The 17,032-nt window shown below is 37.6% G+C and overlaps 1 protein-coding gene across 4 annotated transcripts in view; it reads left to right on the top strand.

The window, feature by feature from the left end:
- KCNT2 (potassium sodium-activated channel subfamily T member 2) overlaps positions 1-12,650 on the top strand; it is a 122,172-nt gene extending 109,522 nt beyond the window's left edge. For 3 of the 4 annotated variants that reach the window (XM_062003505.1, XM_062003504.1, XM_062003503.1), the window contains 5 exons: positions 1,965-2,048; positions 3,152-3,280; positions 9,484-9,784; positions 10,655-10,739; positions 11,281-12,650. In XM_062003505.1, the coding sequence (XP_061859489.1) occupies positions 1,965-2,048; positions 3,152-3,280; positions 9,484-9,784; positions 10,655-10,739; positions 11,281-11,392 (711 nt within the window). In that variant the 3' untranslated portion in view covers positions 11,393-12,650. Of the gene's footprint in view, positions 1-1,964; positions 2,049-3,151; positions 3,281-5,959; positions 5,981-9,483; positions 9,785-10,654; positions 10,740-11,280 lie in introns of all 4 variants that reach the window. The other variant, XM_062003506.1, reaches the window with a different exon arrangement.
- The last annotated feature ends 4,382 nt before the right edge of the window (positions 12,651-17,032 follow it).

The following is a 17,032-nucleotide window of genomic DNA, read 5'->3' as shown; positions in this document are numbered from 1 at the left end:
AACATAACATACAGATTATACGGAGTAGTAATGCTTGTACGCTGCAACAAAAAGGCAGAACCTGTTCTCACAAAGTAACATGTCTAACCATGAATATCAATAGAATTACTTTTGTGAATAATTAATCAGTCATCTGCATTTGCTGAGAGAGGCCTTGATTACTTCATTGTGTCCTGTCCTTTTACTCATGTTGAGTAGACCTCCAGATGACCAGTCGTCGTATCTTAACCATTATGGCCCTAACAAGAATTAGGTGCAGTGGTTACAAAGACACAGTAAGGGAAGAAAAGGCCACAGTAAACCTTGTTGCCCAAGAATGCAGGACAGAGGTCCTCATGCAAAAAAAGGTCATGGCAGTCAGTGAGGATAAGGGTAAAGAAACAAAGAAACAGCCTCAGACAGTTGAAGAAAGAACATATCAAAAATATACTATTAGGACAAATGAAGGTAGTAATTGCTAGTTTCAGGGTGGAAAATCAGGAGAATATTGCCCTCACTCCTCAGCAATGATCACCTTTCTGCACACCCTGATACACTGCCCAAGCGATGGGTCCCACCACCAGCCTTCAAGGATCTAGCTCCTAGGAATAAGCAGCAACATCACCACAGCCCTTGTAGTCTGCTCACCTAAGCGGCTACCTATGCTTTGCCTGCACATAGAGGTAGGCTGTGGATGCTTTTGTATTCAGGTACTAAACATTCTTTCAGGGAAATTTGTTTACTTGGTAATTTAGAGCATGAAAGGTGTTCTTTCATCTCAGTTTTACTTGCAAATAGATTCCCTGCAGGCAAATTCAATGTAAACAGAAAAATTCCAGGAGCTAAGCTTTTCTCAACAAGTCATTAATATATAGAACAGTCATGTATATAGACAGTTACCAAAAGCAGATAAACCAACAGATATTAAGCCATTTATCAAAGTCCAGATGTTTTAGAAATAAATATATTTGCTTATTAAACACATTTTTAATCATGCCCCAGAATATTGATTCATAGGTAGATAGGTAAGTTTAGGTTATGGAAGCTTGCTTATTAAAACTTAGATTATTAGTTAGAAAATCTCACATAAAGTGTTATGAAACTCCTAGTCTTGTAAGCCCACAAACAGAGCTATTAGAAAGACACAGCTATTTCTTGTAACATAACTATTGCTTAGCACTGATAGTTTCAAGGCTGGCACGTTCCTAAACAAAGTTACTATTGCTTAGCCCTGACAGTTTCAAGGCTGGTATGTACCTAAGCAAAATTATTATGGCAAAGCTCTTATGTTAGTTCTACACTTGAACATTTGGACATTGTACACCACTGATAGTTACAAGGCCTGCCGAGCCCTAAACAAAACTGTTATCTGGGATGGCAGAGGTTTTAGGCCAGTTTTAATTTTGTCTGATATATATCGCAAGGAAAGTTTGGATCTTAATCCAATAGTGATCCCTAATGACCACTGAAGGAAGCAAGAGGAAACCAAAGAAACCAGACAGAGATGTAACTTGGGCGGACCAAGACAGGACTGTGAGTGGGCCCTTTCCTGGAAGTGTGATGAATATTCATGTTTGTTGTAAATCCAAAGGCTGGTGGGGGGGCACTTTTTTTGGAGAAACCCCATTCATTATTATAATTTCACACCTAATAAAGGTAACACCTTACTTCCATTGATCTTACATCTGCATTGATCTTTGCTTTCATGGTGCCTTATTATGCCTCAGTCTCTTTGAATCCTCTGTGTACATTGCATGCATATACAGAACCAAATAAGAAAACTTACTTTATGTAAGTAGATTCAGCGTAAAGAAAGGGATAGCTATTCCTGTGGTGGTTAAGAGACTTAGAAGATGAAGGGACTGATTGTAAACACAGATGTACAATTTCTTTGAAGTTCATAGATAGTGCTAATGGTTACCTGCTCATCTCTTCATTAAAGCATTCTTCTTTCTTTTCTGTCTGTCTTGTTAAAAATCTTGCAGTCATTTGTGAAAGATTATATGATTTCTATCACAAGACTTCTGCTGGGACTTGATACCACACCAGGATCTGGGTTTCTTTGTTCTGTAAGTTATTAAAAAAAAAATTACTACAGAGTACCAGAGAAGATTCTGTACTGTCTGCAAAATACCCCTACTTCCTATTGTACAGCACTTGCTTTTGTGATGGTCCATGAAAGGCCATCTGTTTCCTTTTCCACCAGGGAAGAAGACAGTAAAAGAGGAAAGACAGGTAAACACAGGAAAAATGCATTTTATATGAAATAGCAGTAGCAACGTATTGTTAAAATGAAGTCTATAAAACCCAGGAAGCAACCTATGGCTAACACTCACATGCAACTTCACAGCAACCAGTTCTATCACAGGCAGATGGAAACAAGGGCAGGACTGGATTTCGCATAAAAATATATTAGATGACTTCAGTTTAGGTGTCAAAGTTTAAAAGTCATCATGTAATTATGTATGTCACTATTCACCAATGCTGAATCTATTTTTTTAATATTTATATACAGACACAAAAATAAAATCCTAAAAATGTATTTTTTATTAAAAATAACTCCCACCTTTGTGTTTTCTCGCACACCCCTCACACACCAGGGGGCAAACAGATGAATAGAAGTTACTGCTTTCAGAGGAAGTTATGAGCAATGTTTTAAGAAAGTTGTTTAAATGAAAATCAAATATGGATTTGCTGGTGAATCACTGAGCTTCGTTACAGTGAACCAAAGATAGTGGAATCGCTGAAAAGGAGCTTTCATATCTTGAAATAAAGCTTCTGTAACAGTAATGAGATATTTGGGATTAATTTAAGACTTTATTATACCCTTTGTGTGCAGCATCTTACTTTCCCCCCCACTCCCTTCTCCCCAAATATTCAACCTTCAGCCTAGTGAACAGATAGCTGGCTGGAGGATACCAAATAACTTTCTAAGTAATTTCAGGAGACTGAATCACTTGCAGTGCAGTGGCTTCCAAACAGAGAGAGAACAAAGAAATAGTGTCTACAAACTCGGTAGAAGTTCCAGATTCATTGTGGAGCACAAGTGCAATGCTGCAATATGATCATTAGCAGCTACTGTTTAGTTTTAAACTTTTTTTTCAAGAGTACTATATTGAACACGTGATAAGCCCTCAAGAGTTAAAAGTCCTCCTTCCTATTATTTGTTCAGATGAAAATCACAGAAGAGGATCTATGGATTAGGACATATGCCAGACTATATCAGAAACTTTGTTCTTCTACAGGAGATATTCCAATTGGAGTCTACAGGACAGAATCCCAAAAGCTTACAACGTCTGAGGTATGTCATTTTACCAGACTTTTCTTTGGATTTGATTACAGAGTATACAACGTTCTTTGGTCCTAGCAAGAATGGGAACCACTTGCTTAAAGAACATACTGAATGTTGTATCTGTAAATGCACCAAATTCCAATAAACACTGCTGACATAACTCAGGGCTCACATTCAGACTTCATGAATACCCACAGCCAGTCTACACACTGACTTCCATCCCTGTGGTCATCTACAGAGAACTGAATGACTGAAACCAAGGGGCAGCTCAGGCACAGACAGGCTCTCCTCAGAGCTTGTGTGTGGTGGCTAATGGCAGTATCCATACCAAGCTGTGTGATCAGGTCCTGTAGCAGGTGTGACAAGAACATCAACACTGTATCTCAAAACAGGCCATTTCAGTAATCACATGAATTTCTAACTAGAAGTGAGCAAAAAGAGAATAAGTGTTATTAAAAGCATTGTGGGATTTCTCCAAATTTAGGGGCTGGACAGTGGTCATTTAAAAAAATATATATATTTACATGTCTGCCATATAAATGTAGACACTTCTCCCTATATATAAAAGAATGACAAAAGTACATTTTCCCTGACTGTTTACACACATTTTTGTTGTTTGTGCAGCTTTTATTACTGTCCTGTATAAGCCATTTGTTTACATTGCCATTAACACTATCATATCATTAAACCACAGCTCAAATGCAGCTCCAAAATGCAACAGTGAAAAAAACCTGCTCCTTCCTTCTGAAATCTTCACACACAGTTTACTGATTTCCAAGACAGACAATTTGCATTTTCTCATTCATATTTCATAAAATGTTATAAAGCATTAAACTACATAATGCTGAACTGCAAGGTTTATCTTGAAGGAAGTACAAACATTCAGTTAAAGTTCATTTAAAAATAAGAGTTACAAAAAGCTATGCAAGGTTCCTCCAAGTTCACAAGTGTCTTTCTTTGAAGACCACCAATACTTCTACAGGCAGCTGTTACAGCTTAGCCAGTGCACTGTTCCACTGCAATGAAGTCAGCTCATTTTAAAAAATATAGCAGCATTTCCATTCCATGGAAATCATTCCTTGGAGAACAGTACAGGCAGCATCACTGCTAATACAGAAAAGCCTGTCATAGCTTTCAACAAAACAGAGGATGTGCCAGATTAATAATTCATTAAGTAAGGATAAGTAAGATAAAACTCCTGGTAGTGCTTTATTTTCACATTCACAGGTGGCTATTTAACTTCAGGTCCAAACAAGAGAATCAAGAGCAGCTGAACTGTGAACATGCAACATACTGCCAAGAGGGCATTTTTTTGGTGGCCTGTTTTTTACTTTCTGCATTGTCATGTGCTTTCAAATGTACAGGCTGATGGGCAAACAGCATCTGCACAAGGGAGGGGTAACTCTAAGAGTAACATCCTTTCTACATGAACCTTTTGGTTTTGAGCAGGGAGATGGGGGTGTGCATACACACTCTTCTGAGGAAAGCTTAACTGAAAAGATCTTTAATGTGGGTTTCTTTTTCTGAAAATAAGTTTTGGGACCATCAGTCACTTAATTCTAAACTCAGAATTTCACCATAGCATTGGGAACCTCTGGAGCTGCTCAAGTGCTTGAATGCATGATCAGGCCAGGCCTGGATTTAGTTAAAGATAGTTAGATTGTCTTTTACACACAAGCAACTTCTTAAAGAATTCAGACTCTGGAACCAGACTGGAAGCTACTCTCCAGTAGGTGTGAGGAATTCTACTGTTGCCTCCTAATAACTCTGAGTAAAAGTATTTGTTACTCTTTTTAAAAACTCAGCTCTGAATGCAGATCCCCAGGGGTATTTTCCTACTTCAATGCTTCAGTAGTTTCTTGTTTAGTGGGTAAGCATTTGTGGAAGCCCCCTTTAGAGAGGGGCAGGGGAATCTTCCCTAACCTAGATCTTGCCCAAAATATAAAAGAGCAACCTCTAGCTCTGGTTCTGTGGTCTTTCAGGGTAGATACCTACAAATACAAGAGATGCTGAAAGCTGTAATCATTCTGTAAAGTGCTTCTGTTGAAGTTAAAGGAATCTTCAACTAATTTAACTAATAAGATAGTATTAGCGTGGAGTAACATTTCAGCTTTTCAATATATTAAGCCAGAATCAACTTTAAGATATTGTTGGATGTGATCTGTAAAACTGAGGTTAGGAAATGCAAATTGCTATGTTTCTCGGGAATCATGAAATTTTAACCAGAATATGGAGGTTTCTAACTGAGAGAGCTTCCAATGTATCTATCAGTTTGAGTTAAACAGACATACAAAACTTGTATTGGCACACATCTGGAAGCTGTCAGTTGATGGTTAATGAGTTACAAGAACAAAATATGCCAATATTACTATTTCTGTGTGTACAGTTTCTCCTCTTTGTGTATAGAAATGACAAGCCCTCACTGCACTCAGACCTAAATATAATTTCTTTGAGAAAACAGCCAATTTTCAGTGATCTAGGTTCTAAGTAGTAAGCAAACCTAGCCTGTCTCTCAATAACCCAAACCTGACTCAAACCATTTCCATCCTACATAAAAAACCAAAAAAGGAGATGTGAAATCATCCTGGAGCTGATTTTCTGTGGCGTGTGTTTAACAGTCCATGTTTGTTTCTTTAGATGCACTTCTGTTTAAATTGTCTTTTGTTTCCTTTTTCCCCCTTTCATCAGTCACGAGATATGGCTTCACAAGTAAGTACTTGCCTGTTATCTGACTGTTTCTGGGTGTCATAGTTGAAGACTAGTAGGCAGGAAGGGCCATGCAGCCGCCCGCTACCCCCAGCGAGGCATGGGACAAGGCAGGGAGGGAAAAGTGAGGCAGCTCAGGGGCTGAGCTAAAGACAGTTGAATAGGTAAAGCAAAAGCTGCCTGTGCAAGCAAAGCAAAAGAAAATTCTATTCCCTGCCTCCCATCAGCAGGCAAGTGTTTAGCCATTTCTAGGAAGGCAGGGCTCCATCAGGCATGCTTGGGAAGGCAAATCCCATAATTCTGCAAGTCCTCCCATTCCTTCATCTTTCTCCAGCTTTTATTGCTGAACACAGCACCATATAATACAGAACATCCCTTTGAACAGTTTGGGTCAGCTGTGCTGGCTGTGTTCCCTTGCCAGCATCTTGTGCAACCCAGACTACTCTCACCAGCAGGGCAGTGTGAGGAACAGAAAACACTGACACTGGGTAAGCAATAACTGAAACATCAATTTGTTATCAACACCTTTTTCATCACAAATACAAAACGTAGCCTCATACAAGCTACTGTGAAGAAATTTAGCTCTATCTCAGCCAAATCAGTACACTGGATTAAACCCTGGGACTAAAATCCTTACAGGAAAGGCAACTATTCAATGGATCACCCTTGAATACATAAAGCTCAAGGCAACATTGTTCTGGATCCAGACATCTCACTTAAAATCTGGAAGCTGACAGACTGGGACTTTCAAAGAAGCCCAGTGGAATCTGGTCACTATTGGGCCTGTCCCTAGTGAATTCTGAAGATAACAGATCATTACAGTCTGGTGAAAGCCTTGATCCTAAACACCTTAATGGATAAAAGTCCCAAAGTTTATCACAAAAGGATTATGTGGCTGTAAGACAGCTGTTGGAGCATGAAAGCATTCCTAGAACCCCAAATGCAACTAAGAGCTAGTGGTATTTGGAAAAGTAAAACTATTTTTATATAAAAAGTAAGGCATTCCTTCAGAATAGAACAGATGAATCTGCACATTAAAACTATTTCATATTTTACACACTTAGCTCCCAGGGAATAGCAAGGCAAGAGAACAAAGATCCAAAAAACTTACTCATCTTTGGTGTTGTCATGCTGTTACCACCATACTCACCATCTCAAATATGAACGCTCATCACTACATCCCTGTTCCTGCCATGAGCTGGCCAGCCTGAGTTAGTGTTTGTAGAAGGATGTGAAACATCCTATCACAGCACCTTGCCTGAGTGGAAGAACCTCTGTGAGTCACAGATATCCAGGAACACAAATGAGCAATTACACCCACTGGGGCACAGAGTCTGATGGTTGAGATGGAAACCTGCCTGAAAAAAACCCCAAACACCCAAACTCCTGGAACTTTAAAATCTTAAAGGCAAACATCTCTTCACTTAAGGTGTGACATATGGATTCTTCCCCAGTAAAAGTAGCAGTGATTATGTAAAGAACATACAGCTTGTTATTTTCCAGAGATTTCGCCATGTTTCTGTATTAAGGAATCTCAAAAAACCACACACATTATTTTATAGCATGTTATATACATATAAATATATGGTTTCTTATTATAAAACATAAGAAAATCGATTATTATTACATGACAGTAGTGACACCTTATCATCAATAATGCTTCTCATATTGCAGGTTTACAAGTGATGAAAAAATGAAATAATAGCAACCAAACCTCAAAATAAATTAATGATATTTCAAAAAGTTTTTAAAGGTAGTTTGGGACTGACTAAAACAGAGGGGGCCACACAGAAGTATGGTCTAGATGGTTGGACAAGGAAAGCTACCAATGCAGACAGGAAGAAAGGCATTATACTCAGTTTGTATCAGATTTGTTCAAACCAAATAGACTCTTCCTATCTCTGAGTACCTTATCAAACACAATATACATCAATTACCATAATCCTTGCTGTAAAATGCATGCAAAATCAAAAGTCACGTGATTTAGAAAATCACAAACCAAACCAACTCTCTATCTCAGGATAAATTGAACTGTCTTTGCATGAGGCTTACTGCAAGATCCTAGTCTAGAATATTAAAAATGTGATTTTATTTGAAGTGCTACAACATAAATATATTTAGTGTTCTTATTAATCAGCGATTCTGATGGTTTTGTTACATGTTTGGGATTTTTTGCACAGATAAAATCTAGTTTGTGCAAAAAGTTACTAACTTTCTCACACTGTCAGACTTACTCCTATCAAATGTAATTTTATGGAGTCAGGAACCTTACAGGTTCTGTGTGAGACAAGGCGGTATGCCTCTGAAAGAAGTTGACAGAATCTTGCTTTCAGATTTGGTGTTAATGGGAAAAGGCCTTTTGAATGTCAGTAGCTCTTCAGTTAAATTTGCATTATTCACTGACCACTTCTGGCATATTGTGAACTCTTTCTGTTCTTGGGGATTCATGAAAACTGAGCCAGCTCTGCTTTAAGTCATCTTTGTTTTATACTTCATTTGTTTATTTCAAACACTGAGCACACTGAAATCAATCACCAGTAACTTCATGATATGACTGCTGTGATACCAGTGAGAGCTTCACTATTTCAATGTCAATAAAAGCCATGTTTCATAGATAAAAGCAATAACTCAGGATTACAAGGAAGCAGTTTTGAAACTAGAAGCTGAAAGTGTGGGTTAAATGTAAATTTAAAATAATTTTGAAGTTATCTTTTGAAATTTTTCCACTATGATCTTTTTAGATGTTAGAACTGCATCTGTAGCCCATCCAACAGTTCTTTCAGCACTGCTGTGTGCATATAATATTGGTCAGACTTGGGTGGCATGAAGGAAACACAGCAACACAGGCCAGATTTTGGCTCTTAAGTCCGCTTTTTTTTGTTACTGTATGTGTGAAAATGTAACATCACTATGCTTTAAGATAGGAATTAGTTGCCTCTTTTGCAAGAGGTGCCCTGCATCACACTGAAAGCTACTGCACACATTCCTAGTTTCAGAGGCATTACGGGTATTATGTGCTGGAAGGTCAAAATTGTCTGAGAATTTGAGAGGCACACTACTCCTAAGGACTTAAAACAGTACTCAAAATAATGCAAAGTTGAATTATGACATAGAAAAAGCAGTTAGAGAACTTGAATGTATATGTAGACTTGGAAAGAAGTGGAGAAGTCATTCAGAACAGATTCCCAGACTCAGGAAAGGCAGTGTCGGAATAGCTGGAGTTTTTCCTCAGAGTCAAAATGGAATCAGACACTAAATAATGCTTACCTGCTTTTGCACTTGAGAAATGGATCTATATCCTAAATGAGCTTTTTACATAGCAGTCCATGTCCAGTAAAGGGTGTACAATTCAAGAACACTTGCTTTACCTAGAGCAAACAGCTCTAGAGCAAACAGCTCTATCCCCTCACCTCCATTGAAACTGCACTGTTGAAAAAAGGAGAAAACATCTTCATCTGCTTCCAGTTTTTAAACTCCTTACTCACTCTTGTCAATTTCCTTTCAAGTCTCAAATCTCTATCAGTGTGGAAGAATGGGAAGACACTAAAGACACCAAAGAACACATTAGCTATCGTAGTAATCATCGTAACTCAACATCTAGCGATCAGTCTGATCACCCCTTGTTACGGCGGAAAAGCATGCAGTGGGCTCGACGCCTGAGCAGGAGAGTGCCCAGGCACGCTGGGAAAACAGCAGAGAAGATCAACCAGCAGAGAATGAACCTGTACAGGAGGTCAGAAAGACAGGAGCTTGCTGAACTTGTGAAAAACAGAATGAAGCATCTGGGCCTTTCTCCAGCAGGATACGGTATGATTACTAAAATACTTAATGAAGAAAAACAGTGTCACGCTAGATTAACTTGTTGTTAAGAACTGATATTGCCTTAAACAAGATGTTGTTTATGAGAATCACTTTGGTTTTTTGTTCAGGTGAGTTTTTTTGTGGTTTGTTGTGGGTTTTTGGTTTATTTTTTTTTTTCTTACTGAGAGAAGCTTGGAGAGGTTTTAATCACTTGCATTATCAACCACTCTACAGGAAGATTCAGGACGAAATATTTTCCAGCAGTGACACAGGCCACGATAGCATTTGATCAACTAGAAAGAAGTTCTGTAAATCTGATTCATATTTGTACTAATAACAAGAAAACTTTGTTGTATTCCTGCTTTTCTTTTAAAATCTTAGTTAAAAGACAACAGTAAAGATTATTTAAATTTAAGAAGACTATGTGCCACCCGCAGAACAGCCTTTCCTCTCTTTCAGAGCTCACTCAGTCCCCACTCATCCCACTACATATTAAACATGCAATAGAAACTTTTAAATCTTCCTATTCTTTTAGACTAGCAGGAATCAATCATGCCAGTTACCTCCCTGCAGAAGTCATACTCCTTAGTACTGTCTCTCTGCATATGTGGGGAACAATGAAAAAACAAACCCAAACCAAACATGAAACAAAATTCAATCAATTAATTTGATAACTCAGAAGATGCTATGTCAGTTCCAATTCAAGTGTAGTTGAAAAGAAGTTGCTAAACTTATTTGAAATCACTGGCACCTGACACTTTGACACCTCTATGAACCAAAGATGATGATCTATCCAATTAATTTGTCCGAAATCATACTTTTCACAATTTGTTTGCAAGTAATTGATTTGGTATGGTTTTTTTTCCTATATTCCAGACGAAATGAATGATCATCAGAATACCCTTTCTTACATCCTCATCAATCCTTCTCCAGATACAAGATTAGAGCTGAACGATATAGTGTAAGTGGAAGCACAAAAAAATAGTTAAAGAAAAATCCCAAACATCACAAGACGTCTTCTTTGCACTTCCTGCCTGAATTTGTTTCATCATTTTTCTGCTGGAAAACAACCCCAAACTTCCCCATGCACCTGCAAAACCCAAAAATGATTGCGAAAACTACTATTTAAATAGACATCTTATTATACATGTATATGTATAGATTTAAAATATATATGTAAGTATATAATCATGATAGTAATGCTCTTACCTCAATATTCTCTCATCCTCCTCTTTGTGCATTTAAAAAAACATTAACCAAATCTGCTGGTTAACCTCACAGAATTCATATTCTCATTAAACTCTTGCCTATAATTTAGCTACCCAGACATAACAGTATGATCAATCCTTCAAAATCAGCTTTTTCAAATAGGACTTTATTACATGGAACCAAAGCTCATTAAAGCAAGCATCAGCCTTCCCCTGAATATCATGTGACATTCATAATTCAAATACAAGTGGTGTCAAGTCTTTTCTACTAAGAGTTATAATTTCTTTTTATAGATACTTGATTCGACCTGATCCATTGGCGTATGTTCCAAATACTGCACCCAGACGAAAAGACAGCTTCTGCAATACAGTGGGACAAGACACCAGGGAGGAAACACAACTTTGATATGTAACTCATCATAAAATTAAGAGACAATTTTATAGACATGTTGTTTCCACTAACAATTTTGAAAACTGAATGGTACCTTTTATTCAGATTTTGGAAACAAAATGACAGTGGGTAAGTGACAAAATTCGGCAATGTGGTGTTAGAAACAGAATTATGACACCTATTACTATTTAATTAGTAAGAACACATGATTTTAAATGAGGATTTTCAGTGATTTTAAGTGACAGATTCCATCATGTGTTTTGCTTAGATGCTTCTAAGCATATTTATCAAGGCAACAGCATGGCAATGACTAAGCTTCTGACCTACATCAGTAAAGATTATGTGATGCTCATAGAGCGACCATGCATACTTTGTAGTAGAAAACGTTAATAGCTGAAGCTACCAATGAGGCTTTGTGTGGCAAGAAACATTTGAAATATTTTTCCATCTCAGCCTGTCACTCATTTATATTAGAACAGGCTAGTTTCAGTCCCATTTTAGCCTCCAGAACTTGAGTGTTAGTTCTCTGGGTTTACACAGATCAGGTTGAATTACACAGCCTAGTCACACCATAGAGGTTGAGGTCTGAGGCATATTGCCTGAAAGATTAGCCCAGAGGAGCCCACCGGGAAGAAAGTCCCTGTCATCTCACACAGGCAGACCTCACATTTGCAAAAACTGGAAAGGTACTGTCTATGTGAAGCTCTGAACAGCAGGAGCTGATGAGCCCTTAGTGAGTTTGTCAATAAAAGCCTGACTAGATGATGATACTAAAGTGAAAGTATCCCTCTAAGGAACAGTTCATACCACAAGTCTTTCCCATTTCCATGAACATGCCATAACTGTAACTGTCCAAGGTGTGTACATGCTGAGTCACTCAGATTACTCAAATGTGATACATTTTCATATTAAATCATGTATCACATGGAAAATTAGAAATATTTATAGTAACACTCATTCCATAAAAGAAAAAAATGTGAAAAGACACCATGGATTTGAAGAGTCCCTTTTGGCATTAAGTACACAAGAAAGCATCTGCAAGCCTATGAAACATCTGAAGCTGCTACAGGGTCTCCAGTCTGCACATACAAGAATGGCACAATTGGTCAAGCTTTCTACACAATTAAACATGCCTGTATGTGATCTTCCAAAATCACATTCTTGCTTTGCCATCTGTCACAAAGGGGGAAGATCATGCTTAAGGTAAAACCTCTACTGTTATGTTCATCCACATAGCACTGGTACAAGAAATTTGGCAGATAGTCTGCAATAGAACAACTGATTATTATCTGAATTCTCTTGATATGCTACATGTACAAAAAAATCCAATCTAAATTGTTTATTTCCTCTTCTATATTATTTGATAGAACAACTAGATTTTACTTCTGAAAAATAAAATACCAAATCATCCAGTGAACAACTCATGGATATGGGTATGCTTATCAGTATTGTAAGGATGTTGAAATCAAGTCACATTCATATTAGGAGTGACACCAAATCTACTGGTATTCCCTCCCTTCGTCTTAATTCTTCCAAAACTTAACTAACCTGTTCCACATTATGTCAGAAATCCTAAAAGCCACAATTATAAAAAACCCAGAGATGTCAGAGTGAAGACCTCAGAAGACCAACTGTATCAGTTTTAAAAGCAAAAAGGATAACTGGAAAAAAGTTTCTCAGCCTTTTTTTATATGGACATATTAAAGTAGTATCGTGGTTCAGAAGGGTTTCAGGGATTCTGCATAAAGTCCATGATTGTTCTGTGTTTTTCCACACACAGCAATCATTTATGAAATTATTCGCAGGTAAAGACAAAGTATTTCAAATGTTCCCTCTGTGCACTATGGACAAAAAGGAGACAATTCAAAGAGCTGCACAGACTGAAACCTGCCTTTTTAAAACACAGTATATGGTACAGGATCTTGTCCAAGACCTGTCAGAGAAGTTATTCCAGAAGAGACTGCATGTGCAGTGAAATAACCTGCTACTTCTAATGCCTTCAAGTGAGAAGACTGTATTCCAGTTTAATATATTTTAAAGAAAAAAGACTTAAAAACATTCACTCCAAAATATTAAGAATCTTTTGTTTTGTACTGAAGGCTCTTCTAGCAGTCTCACACAGACAGGATTCAGTAATATGCCTACCCTTCAGCTGGCAAGCTAGAAAGGTCTGCTTTCAGTGTGATTCACACAGTGTTCACAGGCATTCCCTGTACACTACCTACAGTACCAGCACAGATTTAAGGACTCTTTGCAACAAGGGTCTGTAGCTAGGACTTGATGTCTCACATGTAACAACCTATAAAGCAGCAAAAACAAGCAGTTAGGTGTATCCATTTTCCCACCCAACTCAGCAGAATTGCTGCCCAGCTAGAGTTGAGCAGTAGCATCTATTGTGACCTGATACTTCTCCAGGCTTAATGAATTTCTAATTGCTCATTAGACTCAGAAGATTTTCTAAAGCAAACATGGAGAATTGGAGACCCTTGCAGTCTCTAATATGAATGAAAGGCAATCTGAACAAAATGCTTGGTTATTTTTGAAAGACAAGCAAAGTAATAAAATCCATCAGCTTCTCATGAAAGTTCTAATAACCCATGAATAATATACCACAAAGTTCTATTATTCAAAATATATTGCCTTTCACATTGAAAGCAGAATGCCTTTGCTTCCTCCGGCATATCTTCACAATCACACTCCGTTCTAGTGGGATTTGGGCCTTCCAAGAACCATCCTAAGCACCTCTGCATTAACAGCAAATGAGACAGTATGCACATTCCTTCAGTGATCAGGAAGGAGATTTTTTAAATGGTTATCCCACTAGCAATCTTGTATTCCATTGCCTTCCTTTCATCTTGATTATCAGAAACAAGTCTAGCTGGACTAGCAACCAGATTGAGGAATGGTAATCTCTATGCACAGTACAAGAGAAGGGATGAAGAAGTTCTAGAATCAGCAGGTCCAAAAATCACTGTTGAACAAAGGAGTTTTGTCTGACAATAGTTCACTCAGTAGACAGAGAGATTTAGTGCTATTGTCACCAACATAACCAAGAAATGTACTTCTAAACCAGTTGTCAGAGGTCTGATGACCAGATAAACTATGTTTGTTTCTCTTATTAAAAAAAAACCAAAAAAACCAACCAAAATAGATTACTTCAATCTGTGTTTTTTCCCCTTGGCTCACTTCTACCAGTTACTCAAAGGTGCCTGTCTTTCCCAACACATATCAAGCAATTTGGTACCCAGAGTCACAGTCCAAATGAAGAAGGTGGTAGCAGGTAATAACTTCATTCTCACAAAGGAATTCTCCAGCAAAGCAAGACCTACCCATGAAAATGTGTTACCTAGCCTGCAATAAAAAGTCACTAAAAGTGTTTCAGTGGATTGCAGTGTGTATCCTTAACTATTTCACTCAAATTCCAGAATATGGATTAGTTCTCATACAAAATTAAAAGTATAGTTTGAGTTTTTAAAACCTGCAGTAGAATGAGTTAGTGAAGTTCCCATGACATTTTGACTTGGAAATGAAAAGAACAGTTATTTCCCAGCATACGTATTTCCTCTCCCACAAAAAGCTTCCTACTGCAACTATTCTCTAACAAAACATATAAATAGATGTTACCAAATATTTCTTAAACATCTTTGTTTACCACATGTTTGTTTACCACAGCACTGTCCAGTTCCTTGAGATCTGTCGCTTTGAAAATGTTCTCCTCTGCCCCACCTTGGGCCCTTAACCTAATATTATCATTCAATGCTCCTCACAATATATTTTTCTGTTCTTTTCCTCTTCTGCAAAAGCAACTATATTTCTGCAGTGTCCTCGTTGCTGTCTGTTGTTCCAGTTGTCCCTGGAATCAGTCTTGCTACAGATCCTCATCTCTGATGCCAGACAACTCTGGGAAGGTTTCAAAGATGTGTTAAATGGGATGGGATGATGGTGTTACCTTGGCTGTCCAGGGGTGTCTTTTATCCTTCATGGACACCTCTAAGATCCTGAGAAGCACAGTCCTTATTTCTAGGGTAATGCTGTCCTTTAGTTTGTTTTACTTAAATATAAACAATAGGAAAGACTCCAATGAAATTCCACTACCTCACTGCACTGCAGTGTGTCATGCGAACTAATACATAACAAAGTCAATACACTTTCATACTAGAAAAACTGATACAATGGTTAAAGAAAGGGTATTTTTATAGCATTATATTTCTAGCACTATAAAAAAGGATCAGCTCCTTTAGACTTTTGTCTCCTCAGATAAAAGACATAAAGGTCAAAATACTTGCTCCCTTCCCCCTTGCCCCCCCCAAGCTGGCTCAATCCTTGCTTTACATTTCTCCAATGAAAGCTTAAAAGTCATCACTCTCCTTGTATTTGTCAAAATGAAGAACTGACTTTCTCCTGAGTGACACTTCCTTATCTAACTCAAATAAATAACACATGTTGAAAGCAATAAGGAGAAGATTCTCCTCTGTTGGCACAAGGCAAAGTAGCATAGCCTGAGACCTTTCACACTGTTACCTAGTTTAAAACATAGCATGGTGTCATGCATTTTCTCATCAACAGAATCCAAGATATACCAAGCATAGGGTATATGGAACGTACTCATAACCAGTTTTTTGTTAAAGAAAAAAGAGGAAAAAAAGAATGAAAACACTAGATCAAGGTACAAATGATAGGTAGAAAGACACACAGATACTTTATTTGCTTTCTCTCTTGTTACAGACTTGATTTGTTTATCAGTGATACTGCAGCTCCATATGAGTTTCATATATAATTCCACCCCTAGTGTCATTTCATTATTGCCATCCACAGAGCTGCTGCTTGCACAGCCACCATCACATTGTGGTAGAGGCAGTAAATGTTTTCTAAAAGCATTTAAGGAATTTGTGAACTTGTGTAAAATAAGAGAAAACCAATCAGCTCATAAGTTAGCCATAAGCTTTTTTTAATTAAATGGAACCAGCAACTGAGAATTCCAAGTGGAATACTTGACAATTGCTACACTTGTGCTATGCTCTTGCAGTGATTTTGGCATATAAAATACTACTCTGTATCAAGCAACCTCAGTTTTCAGGCTGACCTCCTCAAATAATTTGTTCATATGACTAGAAGGAAGGGGAATATGTTACAGCATAAGAACAGCTCTCTGGTCAACTGAAAATGTTATGCAAATGTCTGCAAAACAACTCCAATTATGAATGTGAAACAATATACTATCTGAGGCAAGAGAATATTTTTTAATCATTATTGCACTGGTACATTTTCTTCTATATTTTGAATGAATACATCCATTAAAAAAACCAAAGCTGAACTGAACAGGGGGTGGCTAAAAGGAATATATACACTGAACTACAAGAATGGCCATTCTAAATCAGATCAAACTTAGCCTAGAGCTTTAAACCTTCTCCAACAGCTTCTAGAATACAGGAGTCCCTAAGACAAAAATCAAGACGTCAAATCTAAAATAGAACTTCTTTTAGTTCTGTGAACTGATAAGCAGAACAGTAAACATCATGCCAGCAAACATAAAGGCAATAATGAAATCCAATTATCAGTTAGCTTTTTCAGACATAGCTTTACATTATTTCTGGATGCAAAACACTACCATTTCACTGGCCAAAACCAGAATTGGAAGATGATAATGTTCTTGGG

Source organism: Colius striatus, chromosome 10 (genome assembly GCF_028858725.1).
Source record: "Colius striatus isolate bColStr4 chromosome 10, bColStr4.1.hap1, whole genome shotgun sequence".
Taxonomy (NCBI): domain Eukaryota; kingdom Metazoa; phylum Chordata; class Aves; order Coliiformes; family Coliidae; genus Colius; species Colius striatus.
Note: the sequence above shows the minus strand (reverse complement) of the source record. Positions and strands in the feature narration are given on the sequence as shown.